The sequence below is a fragment of the Zophobas morio genome, unplaced genomic scaffold (assembly GCF_036711695.1).
Source record: "Zophobas morio isolate AGI-343-1 ecotype UQ-CSIRO unplaced genomic scaffold, CSIRO_AGI_Zmor_V1 ptg000024l, whole genome shotgun sequence".
NCBI classification, from domain to species: Eukaryota; Metazoa; Arthropoda; class Insecta; order Coleoptera; family Tenebrionidae; genus Zophobas; species Zophobas morio.
Window position 1 is genome coordinate 8,727,212 of NW_026972129.1, and position 17,237 is coordinate 8,744,448.

Here is a 17,237-nt window from a genome sequence, read left to right on the forward strand (position 1 = left end):
CTCCATAGTTTGCATTGTGATTTAATTGGGATTCACCAGTATCCACCATCCGCTAAACAAAAAAAAAAAAAAAACACACACACAATCTAGGGCTCCACTTTGTTGACGATCACACTTCAAGGCCAAGTTTTGATTTTTTTTCAAGGGTGTTACAGTTTGGTGCACATGCCCTATTTTTGTGGAATGTTTGGGTTATCACAACTCTAAAGTTATAGTTTTTATTATTTTGGTCTGAAGAGAAATTGAAGAGAACATCCTTGATTTTTAAGGTCTTGAAGATTACGGTACGACGCCTATGGGTCTTCTAGTATGTATATGTGTTTATTCTGGTATGTAAGGCGGTAATGACTCATCGGCTGGGCGGCGCAGCGTTCGCTGACGAAAAGCCTGCAAGCGGAAGTCGCGATGTACAACCCAGAAAGCCCTCGAAGCGGCGTTTGCGAACCATCGAGATGGACGCATAGGTTTAAATAGTCGGGAACGAGGATTATTCAGTAAATCGAGTCCACGAAAGTAGTCCAGACCATGGGAGCTGAATTCAGTTAACAAGTCGAGTTCAACGAGTGTCGAGAAAACCCAGTGAAGTTGCGCCGGGATTATTTTGTACATAATCGATGTGTAGTTCGTCATGTAAATTATTGGAGTTATTAAGAAATAAATTACCCATGTCGATTTTATTCGCAACGTAACAATATAATGGAACGGCAACGATGTTATTAAATTAGCGTTTAAGTCCTTGTAATTGTGGCTCCCCTCTGCAAACAATTTATTAAAATTACTTTCTCTGCGTCTCAAAAACGGATATAAAAATTTTTCCCACCAATAACAGTACAACTTTAAATTTTCGTGGTGGTGAACAAGACAAAGCTCTTGCTCTAGTCTTATTTTCAACATGCCTAGTGATGAATACAGGTTTCATTCACATTTTCGAAGAACATTTGTTTTATTCACCAATCATTACTCAATACTATTTTTAATAATCCTACATGAATATTCGAGATATTTATCGTTCCTGGGTCATTTTTCTGATAGACATTCGTCCGTTTTTGGTAGACCAAGTCATAGAATTTTACCGTTTTCATGGGTTGTTACTATGATTGGTGGATCTTCGACGTGCTTATTATTATATGATTTTCTAACACACTGAAATTCACGGCATCATCTCCTAACTGATTCATATAAGATACCCAGGAGTTCCCAAATGTTGTTTTCTTATCGTTATGAATTTTGGTGGCAGTAATTCCTTTTTTCTGTATTTGATTTAAGTATGCTTTCTGTTCGCTAGAGTGTGAATTATTCTGTTTAAAGCGAAAAGATGTTAAAACAAAACCTAAAAGATCACGTTCATTGTGCGGTTAGAAATGGGTCAGGGATGAACTATGAAAATCAATCCTTGAATGTACTGTCGCATCCTGAATTTGAAATTCAAATTTCGCACTGAGAAAAACAACGCCGTTAAATGGGCCTGTCTAATTTGCAGACCACAGTTTATCTTGCAGACTGGGGGTTAAAAATGCTGCAATCAAGTCGAAATTCGACATTTGCTTATTTCCCAATACGAAGATTGTTGGTACAAAATTTCAACCCGTTCGTAGAAACCCTTAAAAACCACCCCCAAAACAACCTTGCAGACTGGGGCTTAAAAATACTCCAATCAAGTCAAAATTTTATATTCGCTAGTTTATCAATATGGGGATTATCGATACGAAATCTCAGCCTATTTGAAGAAACCCTCAAAAATTACCCCCAAAATAACCTTGCAGACTGGGGATTAAAAATGCTCCAATCAAGTCAAAACTCGACATGTGCTTATTTATCAATACGAAGATTGTTCGCACAAAATTTCAAGCCGTTCGAAAAAACCCTTAAAAATCACCCTCAAAACAACCTTGCAGACTGGGGGTTAAAAATGCTCCAATCAAGTCAAAACTCGAGATTTGCTTATTTCTCAATACGAAGATTGTTGATACAAAATTTCAACCCGTTCGGAAAAATCGTTAAAAACTACCCCCACAACAAGCTTGCAGACGGGGGCTTAAAAATACTCTAATCAAGTCAAAATTTGACAATCGCTAGTTTTTCAATGCGAAAATTATCGGTACAAAAATTTCAGCCTATTCGAAGAAACCCTCAAAAATCACCCCCAAAACAACCTTGCAGACTGCGGATTAAAAATGCTTCAATCAAAGCAAAACTCGACAGTCGCTTATTTCTCAATACAAAGATTGTTGACACAAAATTTCAAGCCGTTCGGAGAAACCCTTAAAAATCACCTCCAAAACAACCTTGCAGACTGGGGGTTAAACATGCTCCAATCAAGTCAGAACTCGATATTTCTTAATTTTTCAAAACGAAGATTGTTGATACAAAATTTCAGCCTATTCGAAAAAACGCTCAAAAATCACCCACAAAACAACCTTGCAGACTGGGCATTAAAAATGCTCCAATCAAGACAAAATTTGATATTGGCTTGTTTCTCAATATAAGGATTATAGATACAAAATTTCAGCCTATTCTAAAAAACCCTCAAAAATCACCCCCAAAACAACCTTGCAGACTGGGGGTTAAAAATGCTCCAATCAAGTCAAAACTCGATATTTCTTAATTTCTCAATACGAAGATTGTTGATACAAAATTTCAGCGTATTCGAAAAAACGCTCAAAAATCACCCCAAAACAACCTTGCAGACTGGGGATTAAAAATGCTCCAATCAAGTCAAAACTCGACAGTCGCGTATTTGTTAATACGAAGATTGTTGATACAAAATTTCAAGCCGTTCGGAGAAACCCTTAAAAATCACCCCCAAAACAATCTTGCAGACTGGGGGTTAAAAATGCTCCAATCAAGTCAAAACTCGAGATTTGCTTATTTCTCAATACGAAGATTGTTGATACAAAATTTCAATCCGTTCGGAAAAATCGTTAAAAATCACCCCCAAAACAACCTTGCAGACTGGGGGTTAAAAATGCTCCAATCAAGTCAAAACTCGACATTTGCTTATTTCTCAATACGAAGATTGTTGGCACAAAATTTTAACCCGTTCGCAAAGACCCTTTAAAACTACCCCCAGAGAGACTTGCAGACTGGGGGTAAAAAATACTTCAATCAAGTCAAAACTCGAGACTTGCTTATTTCTCAATACGAAGATTGTTGATACAAAATTTCAACCCGTTCGGAAAAATCGTTAAAAACTACCCCCACAACAAGCTTGCAGACTGGGGCTTAAAAATACTCTAATCAAGTCAAAATTTGACAATCGCTAGTTTTTCAATGCGAAAATTATCGGTACAAAAATTTCAGCCTATTCGAAGAAACCCTCAAAAATCACCCCCAAAACAACCTTGCAGACTGCGGATTAAAAATGCTTCAATCAAAGCAAAACTCGACAGTCGCTTATTTCTCAATACAAAGATTGTTGACACAAAATTTCAAGCCGTTCGGAGAAACCCTTAAAAATCACCTCCAAAACAACCTTGCAGACTGGGGGTTAAAAATGCTCCAATCAAGTCAGAACTCGATATTTCTTAATTTTTCAAAACGAAGATTGTTGATACAAAATTTCAGCCTATTCGAAAAAACGCTCAAAAATCACCCACAAAACAACCTTGCAGACTGGGCATTAAAAATGCTCCAATCAAGACAAAATTTGATATTGGCTTGTTTCTCAATATGAGGATTATAGATACAAAATTTCAGCCTATTCTAAAAAACCCTCAAAAATCACCCCCAAAACAACCTTGAAGACTGGGGGTTAAAAATGCTCCAATCAAGTCAAAACTCGATATTTCTTAATTTCTCAATACGAAGATTGTTGATACAAAATTTCAGCGTATTCGAAAAAACGCTCAAAAATCACCCCAAAACAACCTTGCAGACTGGGGATTAAAAATGCTCCAATCAAGTCAAAACTCGACAGTCGCGTATTTGTTAATACGAAGATTGTTGATACAAAATTTCAAGCCGTTCGGAGAAACCCTTAAAAATCACCCCCAAAACAATCTTGCAGACTGGGGGTTAAAAATGCTCCAATCAAGTCAAAACTCGAGATTTGCTTATTTCTCAATACGAAGATTGTTGATACAAAATTTCAATCCGTTCGGAAAAATCGTTAAAAATCACCCCCAAAACAACCTTGCAGACTGGGGGTTAAAAATGCTCCAATCAAGTCAAAACTCGACATTTGCTTATTTCTCAATACGAAGATTGTTGGCACAAAATTTTAACCCGTTCGCAAAGACCCTTTAAAACTACCCCCAGAGAGACTTGCAGACTGGGGGTAAAAAATACTTCAATCAAGTCAAAACTCGAGACTTGCTTATTTCTCAATACGAAGATTGTTGATGCAAAATTTCAACCCGTTTTGAGAAACCGTTAAAAGCTACCCCCAAAACAACCTTGAAGACTGGGCCTTAAAAATATTATTATCAAATCGAAACTTGGTGGTTAGTTTTTATCTATACGAGAAGTGATAATGCAAAAAAACAGCCTTTTTTTAAGCTGCTCTTAACAAGTACCCCAAAGCTATCTTTCATACGAGAGCTTAAAAATACTCCAATTGAGTCGAAAGTTACCACTTGCTGAGTTCTTTACACAAAAAATTAGCATATCAAATTTTAGTCACCTTGAAGCAACTTATAAAAATGATTGATAGTTGAAATTGATTTAAAGTACAAGTAGCAGAAAAATTTCAAACACATATAAAGAGACAGTACATTATGTCTAAAGTAGGTGCGCACCATAGAGGTAGAATGAGAGGAGGGAAGATTGTTTGAAAAAATGCCTGGTACTGCGCCTTCTACTAGGGTCATAAATGGTTCTTCCAGGTCCTCCGAGAAACTGGTTGTTCCAGTGGCGTGCTCGAAAGCGTTTGCGTGATACTAGGCATAAAAGAAAAATAATTTCATAAGAAAGCATATAAAAGCAGCAGCAGTAAATTTACTTGAGTATTGGTTAAGATTCGTTGCTACGGTCGTTGTGTTATCTCCACGTTTGCGCAAACCGAGCTAATTCCTACAATAATTAATCATCTAATGATCTTAATATGCATTGTTAATTATGAAAAGTATTGTTTTGTTACCTTTTATAACTGTATTTTAATGCATATACACTGACCGGCGAAAAACCTACCACGCTGTAAAATTTCGCAAAACCAAACTTTAGAAATTGTTAATTTAACTAGTGATCGTTATTTTATTAAAGAATCATTCACTGTTGACACATGATGTATAAATTAGCAACAAAAAAGAAGACAAATAAACGCAGAATTAAATTTAATTTAACAAAATAACAGAAACAAAGCGACAATTTGGGAGATGTCTGTAAGAGTTAACGGCATTATTTTCGCGTGAAAACGTTTATTAACTGCCAAACTTATAATAAAATGATGAAAAATACTGTTTACGACAACAGCCTCCTTTATTATTTTAATTAAGAAAATATCCTAATTGATCTGTTTCTGTTATTTTGTTAAATTAAATTAAATTTTGCGTTTATTTGTCTTCTTTTTTTTGTTAATTTGTACATCATGTGTCAACAGTTTATAAATAAGGTATGTAGTGCCATTGGAAAGATTAAAATCATGTATATTTTCAAATTCTATTTTTTTTTCTTGAATTTTCAGATCTATATCGTTATTTCCATCTAAGAATTTAATTTATCAATACAACTAAAATTTCCATAAATACATGCACTCAACTAGATTAGCCTTAACTGTAGTCGTCTTTACTTTTACTAAGATTTTCCAATTCTATGTCACTTTCACCGCTATTACGTAAAAGAGTTTTGAGAAAAATTTACATATACTCCTATCTTTTTTTTTTTTTTAACTTAAAATGCAATCGAATCAAGTTACATTTGCAACAGCGTAACCAAACAACCTTTCTTATTTCCCATTTTATACAATTTATGTCATAGATTTATGTCAATTAACGCTTAAACAATGTCATACAAAATAGAGTTGCAAAGAGCCATATACCAGTTAATTACCCAAGTATCTAAAAGTGAAATTGTGAATATATTTTGGACCAAATATATTACACGCGCAATTATATACAGAACAATTAAAGACTGCGAGGTACCAATACCACAATAAGTTTAGAAAGATTAAGAAGAAAGACAAGAGCCTGGAACATCAACAAGAAGATTGGCTCGATTGTTTAGAGTTCCTATACTTCCTATATAACAGTTTCTAGAGAAATAGGCAAAAACAACTTAAAATACAGCAAAAGAGCTAAATGTTCAAAACATACAGCATCGCAGCTAGAGAGAATTCGTAGATGTTGCCGGCTATTGAGAATTCATCATTTTCTGGACAGTCGTGTGGTTGTGCTGGGTGATGAAAAATATGTTACGTTTGCCCATTCCGAGATGGAAGGTAACGATGGATTTTATACAACCAATATAGAAGAAATTACAAGTAAAATTTAAATCGAAGGCAAAGATTGAAGATAAAATTTTGGTTTGATGGGCTATATCTCCGGCCGACGTTTCAGCACAATTCATTGGTCGTACTAAAGGTGACGCGGTCAATACATAACAATATATGGGAACACCATAATAACGACGATGTAATATTTTGGCCAAATTTAGCAAGTTGCCATTACACTAGAATGTCCAGGGATTGGTTAGAAAGCAATAATATAAGTTTTGTACCTAAGAAAAGGTAATCCCCCCATAGTCCCCCAGTGCTAACAATCGAAAACAAAATTTGGGGAATACTAAGTAGAAAGGTTTACAACAACGGCTAGGAAGCCAATTTAGAAGAACAATTTACCAGACAGTTAGAGAAATGGACGTGGACACCATCCAAAGGCTGTAAGACCTACATATGAAGACAATTTTGCGTCGTATTGAATATAACGAATCTTTATCTGTTTTCCCATTAATAATAATTAATTAAGAAATTAGCACATTTCTGGGTTCTTTTTGAAATTCAAATAAAATTAAGTTTGAGCTTCCTATTATTAATTTAAACTTTCTCTCAAAACGTTTTTTTTTACGTTAGGTTTCTCGGAAATTAAAAATGTCTCTAATTTTCTTTAAAATATCTTTAAGATTTTGTTTCCTCTGAATTTTAAATTTTCACTTCTGGACACCACTAACTTTGTATTTTTTGACTGATGATGAAAGTTTAATTTTATCTCAAAGAACTCAAAACCAGCATATAGTATGTACTTGATGAACCAAGTTAACAACAAAAATGACGTGTAAAAACGCACAAAAAATGAGAGATTGGACGAAAAAATGCCGAACTTATGCATTCTTACATAGTAGCAACAATTATCTAACAGCGATAAACATGAACTCAAATTATCACAATTCACGTATCTGTAACAAATACTCCTATATTCGTAATTTATATATTTTTTAAATTTAAATATTAATAAATTAATTAATAATTAACAATAAAATAATAAAAAAATAAATTAATGTCAAATTTTGACTTGATTAGAGTATTTTTAACCCCTAGTCTGCAAGGTTGTTTTAAGGGTAGTTTTTAACGGTTTCTCCGAACAGGTTGAAATTTTGTATTAACAATCTTCGTATTGAGAAATAAGCAAATATCGAGTTTTAACTAGATTGGAGCATTTTTAACCCCCAGTCTGCAAGGTTGTTTTAGGGGTGATTTTTGAGAGTTTCTGTGAATGGGCTGAAATTTTGCATCAATAATCCTCGCATTAAAAAACTAGGGATTGTCAAAATTTAACTTGATCAGAGTATTTTTAAGCTCCAGTCTGCAAGGTTGTTTTGGGGGTAGTTTTTAACGGTTTCTCTGGACGGGTTGAAATTTTGTGTCAATAATCTTTGTATTGAGAAATAAGCAAATATCGAGTTTTGATTTGATTGAAGCATTTTTTACCGCCAGTCTGCAAGGTTGTTTTGGGGATGATTTTTGAGGGTTTCTCCGAATGGGCTGAAATTTTGCATCAATAATCCCCGTATTGAAAAACTAGCGAATGTCAAATTTTGAATTGATTAGAGTATTTTTAAGCCCTAGTCTGCAAGGTTGTTTTAGGGGTAGTTTTTAACGGTTTCTCCGAACGGGTTGAAATTTTGTATTAACAATCTTCGTATTGAGAAATAAGCAAATATCGAGTTTTAACTTGATTGGAGCATTTTTAACCCCTAGTCTGCAAATCTGTTTTAAGGGTGGTTGTTAAGGGTTTCTCCAAACGGGTTGAAATGTTGTATTAACAATCTTCGCATTGAGAAATAAGCAAATATCGAGTTTTAACTTGATTGGAGCATTTTTAACCCCCAGTATGCAAGGTTGTTTTGGGGGTGATTTTTGAGGGTTTCTCCGAATGGGCTGAAATTTTGCATCAATAATCCTCGTATTGAAAAACTAGCGAATGTCAAAATTTAACTTGATTAGAGTATTTTTAAGTGCCAGTCTGCAAGGTTGTTTTGGGGGTAGTTTTTAACGGTTTCTCCGATCGGGTTGAAATTTTGTGTCAATAATCTTCGTATTGAGAAATTAAGAAATATCGAGTTTTGACTTGATTGGAACATTTTTAACCCCCAGTCTGCAAGATAAACTGTGGTCTGCAAATTAGAAACGCCTCCGTTAAATCGCATTTAAAGAATCAAAAATAAGGAAAATTCATTCCATAACAGGTAACATGCATTTTTAAATTTTAAAACCTAGGGAACGGCGATTGGAATGCAGAGATGCAGGTAATGCATATGATTAATTCTTGTTTTGGTGTTAAGTGTAAGCACATGTTAAAATTTGTACGTTAAATTTAGTTCGTAATTTCATAAAAGGATAATTATTCAAACAAAAATGAATCGAATTCGACGCCAAAGTCCTCCGTAACGAATGTAATTAACTTAATGTCCGTTTATTGGTGATTTTCTAATCTGCAATGTGGAAAACTTTGACTATTCCACAAACGTGTAATTTTTGTTTTTATTGTTTAAAGTTCAGAGTTAGTTTTAGGATTTTTAATTGTTCATGGTTTTAAAACGATTAACAATCATGGAAAGTGTTCCTGCAAAACACGTGGTGCAAATTCATGCAGGCTAAATTTTTTTAAACCACGATATATCTAAAGTAATGGACGTTTGTATGTATGTATACAGTATTCCCACTTCATAATTATTAAAAATACCAGAATATTTTTGTAACAATGTATAATTATTTCAAATACAAACAACAACGGATAAAATATATACTTATAGCTGTATACAAAAGATCTTGCAATGCTTTTTAGCGTGGATATTTCTTATTTATTAAAATTTAACACATAAAGGGCCGGTTTACAGAAAGCGAATTATAGCTATTAACATACCACATAGGATGTAAAGAGTGCCATAAGCGCCGCAGCCGTCCGCTTGAAATCCGAGCGCAAATTGCCAGATTTAACTGTTTTGAATTTTTCGCTCAATTTGGCTCGCTATCGCTCAGATTTCGAACTGGCATTTGTGGCTGTTATGACATTTATTACATCCTAGGTATGTTAATAGCTATAATCGTCAATTAAATTAACAGAGGATTAAAATGGAGAATATGAGCCTATGATTGGTTGCCTATCAACAGACCTCAATTAAAAGTTAACTTTAATTGGCGTTCTATAAACCGGGTCTTCAAGTGTCAACAGCAACGTAAGCTGGAAAAATTGATCAAGAAATTTCGGCAGTAGGGAACATTTTTCCTTTTCTATAGTTTTAAGAATTCTGAACACCTATTTGAACACACATACCTTCAAGAAACATCACAAGATTTGAACTTTGAAACAAGAAACCATTATATTCCATATACAGGGTTAGTCACGAGAGAATTACTTCTGAAAATTATTTTTACGCAACCCAAAATACGAATACCGTGTACCACTTGATACTAACTGAATTTCAAATGAAATGCTTAATCCATGATTGCTTTTAGTTTGGCAATCTCATTTTGACAATTGTGGAAAAGGAGGTTATGCGAGTGTCCATGGTGGTACCGCGCCAGTCGGAAATCTCCTCCGGGGCCGCTAATAAATTTGTCAGTGTGCCTCTTGATCTTTTGCAACCGATTTATCACGAGAAAATTATTTCTAAAAATTCCTTTTACGGCATTTTATTCAAAGGTTACAACACAAACTCAAACAAGTAAGTAAATAATTTAACTACTAATCTGTTGAAAATGTTGGGCATTTTGGGGGGATGCTACGGCTTTTTTGTAAATGGATGGCCGAAGAAGTCCAGAGGTTGCAGATTTGCACTTCGAAGAGGCTCTAGGTGACGCAGAGATGGCGAATTAACACATGCACATTAGCGGCGAACAACATTGGTAGAGCACTTACGGCTTCAGTATAGCCCAGATTGATCTGACTGTATGTCGTCGATCCAATGGGGCTCTAGAGACGAGTCAACGATGAAAAAAAAATGTTAAAAATTAATTAACGTCAAAGTGACACTGCTAAAGTCAAAGCAATCATGGATTAGGCATTTCATTTTAAATTTAGATAATATCAAGTGGTACAGGGTATTAGTATTTTGGGTTGCGTAAAAATAATTTTCAGAAGTAATTCTCTCGTGACTAACCCTGTATATAACAATGTATTGAACCAAAAACAGTGTAATAATTGAACAATTATTAAACTTAAAACTCACAATAAAAAGCGACTGTCTATATTTGTATCATTTTTTTGTCACTACAAAGATTCGCATATAAAAATATCCCAGAAGTTATTATACTGTGAACAATTTCAAAATACAATTAATACAAATTCTTCAATGCAAATTACGCATAAAGGGTATTTTCGATCCAGTCATCTAATGAGAACGTTGCATTATTGGTCGTGGGCGAAGCAATTTCTTTGAAGAGTTCTGTAACCAAAAATATAAGTAGTCTTTACTTCTTTAACTTTCTTCTGAAGTACACAGTAATTTCGTATTGTACAGAAAATCTTTGCTCCTTCACAGACAGTGTATTAAAAAAATATCGAACCAGAAAATCACGAAAACTTGTGAAGTGTTTAATTCTTTTTGTTCTTATTTTGCTTAATTACCGACAACTGGTAATGTAAGAAGCACAATTAAAAAAGCATTTAGTGCTAAAGATTTTCAGTAAATAAATTAGACTGATAAGATTTTCACTTTTTGAATCACAATATGTAATCAGAATTTATTAATATTACAGAAAACTATCCTCTTGGTAACGGTATTAGCGATATAAGCGTGCGCATGTGCGTACTTGACAATTAAAAATGTAATTTCAGTTGATGTACCATCAAGAAACAACATATATTTAATCGCTCAGTTTAGTTTTATGCACTTATAATTTCTAAACAATCAATTCCTCTGAATAAACCAAAACATTGCTACAGAATTCATCTTTTCATCAAACATCAAAATTGATCCAAACAAACTTACATGGAGTACTTTGAAATTTGATAATTAGTTTAAATATGAAATATGGTCCGAAAAACGTGACTTCAGTCTCACTGAACACGTATGTAATATATTTGTTTGCATATGAGTTTATTTAACTACTTACCTATCATTATTTTTAACTTGACCGCGCACATAATAAAATCATCAAATTCTATTTCGCCATCCTTGTTACCGTATCTATGCATCAGAATGTTTAAAATGTTGTTATTTATAGTATATCCTGCCGAAGACAATGCTTCCCTTAGCTCAAAACCAGTCAAGGTTCCGGAATTGTTTCTGTCAAATTTTAGAAACACATTCTAAAATACATTATTTTAATTGTCGCAATCGATAAATTAGACCGCAACCCTCACTTTCCAAACTCGAATAGACGTCCAAAGTTTCTCGAACTCTTCAAAATTCAGCTTCCCCGTTCTATCAGTGTCTAACATGGCTATCATACTGCGACATACATCCTTGGAGAATCCTCTAGCTTTGGTCTCTGTGAAATCATTAATAAAATTTTTATGGGAACTGCCTTAATCTGAAGGAGCTGCCCTATGTACGCACGTTTTTAGCACTTACAAATGCCAAGCACCTACCAGACTGCTGTTCATTTACTGCGATGTCTTGAGTTGGGGCTGATACAACGTCGGCCAGTGGCGTATCTTTGCAGAAAGTTCCGCAAAGAAGAGCTAATAAGGCTGTAAGCAAGTTGGTCTGCGACGAATTTGGTTGATTTGCTTCTGGTGCAGCCCCAACACCATCCATGTTCATTGCTACAGCTGGCTGTTCTACAGCGAAAAATGACTGATAAGCACAAATGCAGAAAGCCAACTTCACTATTTGTAAATACACGTACATACAGACAAGACGTTAGTAAAAATGAAATGTTTCAATTCAGAACATAAGTAAGTGTAAAAAAACTATATATATTTCGTTGCAGTTTTTGGAATTATAACAGTTGCTGTTAATACTGACCTTTTAATACCTTAGACAAATTAAACATTGTACAGGCTCGTAATTTCATGAACATAGTAAAAGAATGGTGTCAGGTGTCCACTTACATCATGCTAATTTTTCACAATACACTTGGTTTAAAAAAAATAAATTCTAAAAAATATTAAAAGAAAGATATATGCAATTAAAAGCAGCACAGAAGAATGTATGCCACAGAAAGCATGCACTTTATAACAGAAGCCCTATTTAGGAATTATTATAAGCGGAAAGTGCATACCCTTTCTAGTGTAATAATCTAGTATCTCTTTTAATTCTTTCCAATCAACTTCTTCATCTTTTCCTGCAACGTGCTTAAACAACTGAAGAACAATTTCGTTTTCTTTTGCTTCAGCTGGCGTTACTTTTGATGCAGTCTACAATAAATGTAAGTTTTCAACATGTTTTCAGTGGGAAAAATATTTACCAATACTTTAACATGCTCCTTATACAACTGACGAAATAAAGCAATTCAAACGCGACAGCATTGTCGTCGAGTACAGTACAAACACATGAAATAAAAGGTGGGAGTTGTTATTTATAGTGTACTAAAATTTCTACTTCACCTGAACGTAGTAGATATCGAATTTATGTCAAGAGTTGCAAAATATATAAATTTTTATAAAATAAACCAACATACTCTAACAGACATAAATCGAACGTTTAATTTAATATTGTGCCAACAAGAAAAGACATCCAAATTTTGGATCTTACAAAAAGTGGAGATGCAAATGCGCCCAAAAAACTGCAGACCTTTTAAAGCTCTGGACTTAATTACGGTTACTTGCAATTAAATGATTTGTTTTGGTTGAAAATTTTACTATAACAGCAAAGATCTCGTATGTTGCAATTTTCTGAACGTGGCACTAGAAACAATATTATACATATTTTTTAATTTAAAGGGCGTAAGATCCCAGCAGATACTATACTCAGAAAAAATAATCAAATTCAAGAACATGTCACAACTTACCGGGGTTTTCTGGTCTTTTAATCCTATTTCTTGGTCATTTTCCCTAAAAATAAAAAAGCATACAGTGACTTTGAACAAGGTCTTGTTAACTGTTGACAACAGGTTAAAATAACACCTCTGTACATCTCGATTGTTTTATTTGCACTTTAATAGAATTAAATAAATACTGTCAACACTGAAAACACGACTATACAAAAGGTAAAACTTTAAATGCCTTCCATAAAAAATGCTTAAATAGTTTACATGAGAGATACATTTATTCCTCGTAAATTTAATTACTGCGTTAAACATTATGAGATTCATTAATTTCAACTATGGAAAAATGTGAAACATGTCTATAGAATACAACTGATATTTTAAGGTTAGTTTTGACGGTTAAATAAGCATTAATTATGGTATCGCAAGCTAGAAAACAAACTATGTACACAAAATATCAATTTAACAAACTTCTCAGGAATGATGAGAATATGTATAATTTTTTTAAAATCTTTATTTCAAGATCATTATTCATTACTTTTTCTTTTATAAAGTCTATTCTATACTAAGTAGAGATTACTTTTTATATATTCATAATAAATATTAGTATAACAGTAGAGGCATTTTAAAAACTTTTATCTTCTACACTGAGAACTTTGTACAGAAATTGAAATTCGAAAGTGAAAAAAAAAACACAAATCAACATCAAACAACATATAACACAAATGATTAAATCATGAGTTAAAAAATATATGTTTTCTTTAGCACCATTTTTAATCTCTAACAAATCTGATCTAGGAAAGGATCAAATTTAAACGACTATGTGCTAATTAAGTAATATTTAACGATTAATCATGTTAGTTGGCTAAGATACCTTATCGTAATTATTCCATCACCTGATAAAGTTACTCACTCGTACACGGGTGTCCTATATGTACTCAACTTTAACACAAAAGGAGCTTTTCTTATGAAATAATACATTTTGTCAAGTTTGTTTTTCTAATATTCAAAGACTAAAAACTGGTTTATGATGATTTTTAAAACCGTATCTCGAGAATGACTTATTTTCAAAGAAAAAAATTACAGTTAGGACACCTGCTCTGCAACGTTGTACATAAAAAAAGAGTAGATCTTAACGGAACAACTTATTGAAAAAACTCGTAATAGGATCGGTACTTCTAGGGGTACGTGGTGGAGGGTTTGGACTAGAAGGGTATTGAGGATAACCTGGATAATTAGAGTTATAGGGCTGAGGATTCTGTTGGTACGGATACTGTCCGTATGGTGTTTGGAAAGGATAAGGATTTTGGGGAGGATAAGGGTTCGGGTTGGAAGGGTAAGGATTTGGATTTGAAGGGTAGGGGTTAGAATATGGGTTTGGAGGCTGAGATGGGTAAGGACTGGACGGTGTATCGTAAGGATTTGAAGGTGCACTAGGGTAAGGACTTGAAGGAACATTCTGATACGGGTTATGAGATGGACGATCGTCATGGTCATCTTCCTCATCGTCAACCTCATTGTCCCGAACAGGACAAGGCATATTATCAGAACATGAACCGTCATACTCCATATTATTCTGATGTTCAGAGAAGACACGTAGAAGAAATTCTCCCTCTTCGTTGGGGTCAAACGTGGAAGGCACTATGCAGTAGGTACCTTTGGGTAATTTGAATCTGCAGCTTACTTCACGTAAATTTATGAAACTCGGGGATCTAGCTACGGAAGCATTATATTTAAAAAAGTTGAGGTCTAGCGGTTTCGGAGCTCTGTCAGGGTATGGCAGCTAAAACATTAAAAATAAATCGTATTTGCTTGTACGTATGCTATACAACAATTGCAGTACACTAAAAGTTACGTATAATGTAGCAATTTCCATGATTTTAAAATTATTTTCGTTCAATGCTATTGCATGTTTGAATATTATAGTAGCCTGCATAGATATTGTAGCCGTCCATAGAGTCGAAATTTGCGAATAAAAATAAAATAAAACCGGCTCAAACGGAGCCGACGACGGCTTGCAAGTTCTGTCACTACGGCACGCGTCGTATCACACAGGGGCGTATTTAAGACCGATTGCACAAAATCTTAAGGGTCACTGTAATCTTACTATTTTCTATCTACGACAAACGATTTGTCACACAGCTACGAAACCCACGATCTAGAGAAAGATGGAAGTGTGAAAATGTATTTCATCAAGTGTAATAACCGTTTGGTGCAACGCAATTGGTTCAAGCAAACTAAAATATGACAGGAAACAAACAGTCCACGTGGACTAGTTTATACCCGCGTTTGCTGCTAAGATGATCAGGTTTTTCGCTCCACCTACCTCCGCAACGATGAATATACCATACCACAACTTGTTTACAGTGAACAGAGCTTCGTTTTTATTGACGAGATTGAGCTAAGAAATGAAACAGATTATATCATAACGGAAAAGATGACATTTAATATTAAATACGTCTCTGTGCAACGTGTGCCAGAGTGATGTCAGAATTTGCAAGCCACCGTCGGCTCCGCTTGAACCGGTTTTATTTTATTTTTATTCGCAAATTTCGACTCTATGGACGGCTACAATATCTATGCAGGCTACTATATCCCCATTAACTCCTGTAACTAAAAATTAATGACCAAAACCTACTAAACTGAAACGTAGTCATTAATTGTTAGTAGTTATATGAAGGGGGTTCTGGTTCACTTTGACCTTAGTTGACCCTGTCTAGTTCCCTGCGTTTTCCGTATGGTAGTGTTCTGACTCAGTTCGACCACGTTTTCTGGCCAATTTTTATAGGAAATCGTAAATTTCAGAACTCTTTTCAGTACATTTTGGTGGTGTGATTTCTGAGACTTTGCGGCTCTTTGCATTGTATACTAATATTGTTGTACAGCAAAATAGCAAAAAAACAAAACAAAACACAACTTACATAATAGATTGCAAAGCCTATGGTAAGTAAATCCACGCCAACACTGCGGCGCATTTGTCTACGATTTTTTTGCATAAGCGCAACAATTAAAGTGCACTTATCGTCATCATCTCCTTCATCCACTTCCTCCAAAGTAACCCTATATTGCGGATTGTGCGAGAAGGTATCTGCAACGTATCGATAAATAAACTGTCTTTATATATTTATATTTATTTACTTAAAAAGTTTCTGCATCCACCAGCTGTGACACCACGGACCCATTCTCCTTCAAATACAGACATCACCCACTTTTTATTGCGGTCTGCTGTGAGTTCATCTTCGGCGAGTGAATCGGGATTTAAGTTACAAATTTCCAAGCGTTGAAAATGTTTCTGGAAATCTTTAAACGATATCCAGAATTCACCATCAAAATCGAAATTTAACCCAAGCTCATCTTTTTGCTCTTGGGAAATAAACTGCCATTCCGGGGAACTGTAATTATTTTAATACAAAATTAACACAAATGTTAATTTCTTAGACTTTTGAATTACTTATCGCTCCAGGCCCCGTTCCATTCTGATTCATTACCCCAAGGATTTCGCAATCTCAGCAAAGGAATTTTTCCGCTTACATTTGGTGTTGATATATCAACGTACTGAACCTTTGTTATACTGTAAGCGTGGCCTCGGACTAGGCCTTCCGGAGTCTGGGCCTCCAAAACGTCTGGATCGGGCTGTTCCCAAAAATATCAAATTAGGTTAAACTTACTTTTTATAAAACAAAATAATTTTGTTGAAAGTCTAAATTATTACAAATTATACATAACGAGAATAAAAGCCTCTGTAGGTTTAATCAGCATAAACATGTAAATTGATAGGTGTGTCCTGTAATATCTAAAATTTAAATTCAAAGCCTCTTAAGGGAATAACATGGGAAGAAGCAATTTATTATAATTTTTTTTAAGTCACGATAAATAAAATTAATTTTTTCTGTTAGACTCATTAGCTACTTGCCATTTAACCAAGCTAGCTTAA

General features: G+C 34.4%; 1 protein-coding gene across 9 annotated transcripts in view; it reads right to left on the minus strand.

Annotated features, from left to right (window-relative positions):
• Positions 1-10,601: 10,601 nt before the first annotated feature.
• LOC135135391 (calpain-B-like) overlaps positions 10,602-17,237 on the minus strand; it is a 42,127-nt gene continuing 35,491 nt past the window's right edge. For 4 of the 9 annotated variants that reach the window (XM_064064423.1, XM_064064425.1, XM_064064420.1 and 1 more), the window contains 11 exons: positions 16,755-16,936; positions 16,442-16,695; positions 16,225-16,391; positions 14,869-15,086; positions 13,328-13,370; positions 12,785-12,811; positions 12,599-12,734; positions 11,964-12,155; positions 11,736-11,863; positions 11,486-11,681; positions 10,602-10,815 (listed from right to left, as the gene is read on the minus strand). In XM_064064423.1, coding sequence (XP_063920493.1) covers positions 10,730-10,815; positions 11,486-11,681; positions 11,736-11,863; positions 11,964-12,155; positions 12,599-12,734; positions 12,785-12,811; positions 13,328-13,370; positions 14,869-15,086; positions 16,225-16,391; positions 16,442-16,695; positions 16,755-16,936 — 1,629 coding nt within the window. In that variant the 3' untranslated portion in view covers positions 10,602-10,729. Of the gene's footprint in view, positions 10,816-11,485; positions 11,682-11,735; positions 11,864-11,963; positions 12,156-12,342; positions 12,475-12,598; positions 12,735-12,784; positions 12,812-13,327; positions 13,371-13,457; positions 15,087-16,224; positions 16,392-16,441; positions 16,696-16,754; positions 16,937-17,237 lie in introns of those variants that run through there. The other 5 variants (XM_064064422.1, XM_064064424.1, XR_010281526.1 and 2 more) reach the window with 5 other exon arrangements.